Source organism: Pterocles gutturalis, unplaced genomic scaffold (assembly GCF_000699245.1).
Source record: "Pterocles gutturalis isolate BGI_N339 unplaced genomic scaffold, ASM69924v1 scaffold2730, whole genome shotgun sequence".
Classification (NCBI taxonomy): Eukaryota; Metazoa; Chordata; class Aves; order Pterocliformes; family Pteroclidae; genus Pterocles; species Pterocles gutturalis.
The window spans coordinates 5,375-7,680 of record NW_010145604.1 but is presented as its reverse complement, the minus strand read 5'-3'; the positions used below and the strand labels follow the sequence as shown (position 1 = coordinate 7,680).

General features: G+C 56.2%; 1 protein-coding gene across 1 annotated transcript in view; it reads left to right on the top strand.

Moving 5' to 3' along the window:
• The window catches only part of MLPH (melanophilin), a gene marked incomplete at its 5' end in the record, with an annotated part of 25,414 nt that overhangs the window by 20,279 nt on the left and 2,829 nt on the right, over nt 1–2,306 (top strand). The window contains 2 exons of the mRNA XM_010085423.1: nt 1–42; nt 2,138–2,293. The exon at nt 1–42 is cut by the window's left edge and continues 150 nt beyond it. Coding sequence (XP_010083725.1) covers nt 1–42; nt 2,138–2,293 — 198 coding nt within the window. The remainder of the gene's footprint in view (nt 43–2,137; nt 2,294–2,306) is intronic.

Below are 2,306 nucleotides of genomic sequence, written 5' to 3'. Positions count from 1 at the left end.
AGGAAAGAGATGGCCGAAGTGTACCGTGAGCTTGAAGAAAATGTAAGGTTCACGAGAGCTTTCTGCACGCAGGGAGGGCGTGGGGGGGTGGGAATACAGATGTTTCCCCCCCAGTTTCTTGTTAGTGTGTAGGTCTGCATTAAAAGGATGGATGCCACCAAGGGATTGAAGAGTCTGATCGTGCCTGACAGTGGCCAGGGCTCTTACGAGGGAGATGGCACAACATCCAGTGCGAGTGCTCTGTCTTGTGGCTTTTTGTGCCTCGGTCCCCGGTTCCCCCCCCCGGTTAATGCCAGGGAGAGAGGACAAGCGCAGTTCCCAGCTTGCTGCAGTGTCACTTTGCTGGACTTGGGCAGTCCCATGCTCTGGCTGCAGCAAAAGCTTTTCTCCTGCTTCTCCTTGGTTCCTCCCCAGCACTGTGTTCCATCACAACTTTTCAGAAGGAGGAGCATCTAGAGCATAACCCCCTGCAAGGACTGTCTGAAGCACTGACAATTCTTTTAGCTGCTGTAAACCTGTATGAATCGATTCCCTGGGGGAAACGGATTGCATCTGCAGCGCCATTTACCAGGCTGCAAAGAAACAGCTCAAAGATGGGGTGAAGAGTGGCGTCTCCATCTGGGCGGTTGGGTTCCACCATCAGAAGCACCCCAAGATGGGGAGCAGGGTTTTATAACACGCTCTGTGGTTTGTGTCTCGTTGGGGAAAGCTTGTAGATAAAGCAGGGAGCTGCTGGGAGCAGAGGGCGTGGGAACCGCACCGCCCGGCTGCTTTCTGGCCACGTGCACCCCGAGAGGGGCAACTGCATGAAGGTTTTGAGGTTCCACCTCTCCCAGGAGGGGGGTTGGGGTTGGGAAGGCCGTGAACTTTGGGCTCAGGGCTGCTGCCGTCAGTGGCAGGGCAGGGGCGAGGCGGTGGGCAGACGATGCCCGGGGAGCTGGATGCTCATCCTGCCATTCCCTCGGGCCCGGCTGAGTCACGGCTGGCTCGCTGATCTCTGAGGGATGCCACCCACCTTGGAGGGTGCTGGGAGAGTTTGATGGCCCAGCAACAAATTGTGTCCCTGTGACTCACAGGTTGAGCAGCTTCACGGATACCACCCGCAAGTGTCTGACGTGGGTTACGGCTTCAGGGTTTGCACTGGGATGGGTGGGACCTGTGGGATGTGGGGCGTGTTGCTGGGATTGGGGTGGATGCTCCATACTTCAGTGGATGCGGGGGTTGGGGTGGCTTCTGCCAGGGGGTTTTGCTCAATACCCAGGAAAAGCAGAGAGTGCTGGAGGAGCAGGAATAGTGTTTGCAGTATCAAGATTTTATGAGCATCCAGCAAAACAGTGGCCATCTGGTCATCTTGTGTGACTGCACCCAGACATATTAACGTTTCCTAAATTGCCTTGCTTGGGCTCTCATCTTTCTAGTAGGTGCAAGTGACAGTAAAACCAGTGGTTTTATTGGGGTATGTCCTTTTCCCATCCTTATCTAGACAGCAAAGGTAGCACATTGCCTCCCGTAGCCAGTGTGCGCCCCCAGCCAGCCCCCTCCCATGTTCACCCCGTTGCTGCGCTGGGCTCCGCTCACGTGTGCGTTTGCTGGGGCTCTCGGCCGGGATCATTCCTGTGTCCTGGGCAAAGCTGCCTTTCGCAGAGGTCGGGTTGGTTAACTGCCCAGGGACAAACTCACAAATCCTGACCCTGGCAACCCAGCAGCACAGACACCCTTAAAAAAGACTGAATGGATTTGGAGAGTCAGCCTGACTCCTTCCCAGCTTGCTGCCACCACAGAGCACGGCAGCGTGCGCTCGTTCGCAGGTACCTTCATCTCCTCTGAGCACACAGCATGCAGATGCTGATGCTCCTCGAGTAGGTCACCGAGTTTTGGTCCTTCCTGTGTTCCCATTGAGCCTTTTACCACTTCACCCCGTTGGTAATTGCTCTCGAAGAGCCTGGGGAAGGGAGGAAATGAGATGACAAGCCCTGTCAGAGCTGGCTGGTACGGTCTGTGCTGCAAGGCAAGAAGGCTGTCGTGTTGTGGCAGGAGTTGTTGTGTCCGAGGCTGTGGTCACACCGGGGGAGGAGAGCTCCAGGGAGGTCAATTCTGCAATGTGGTTTTTGTTGTTGGGTTTTTTTTTGTATTTCAGGTGTACCTGACTGCTGGGAAGACCTACCGGCTTGAGAGGACCCTGAAGGAGCTTGAGGAAGGGGCTCAGCACAGCGGCACTACCGACTCGGAGCTGTCGGAGCTGGAGGACAAAGTGGCCTCGGCGGCTGCTCAGGTGCACCAGGCAGAGAGCGAGGTGAGGGCTTGGC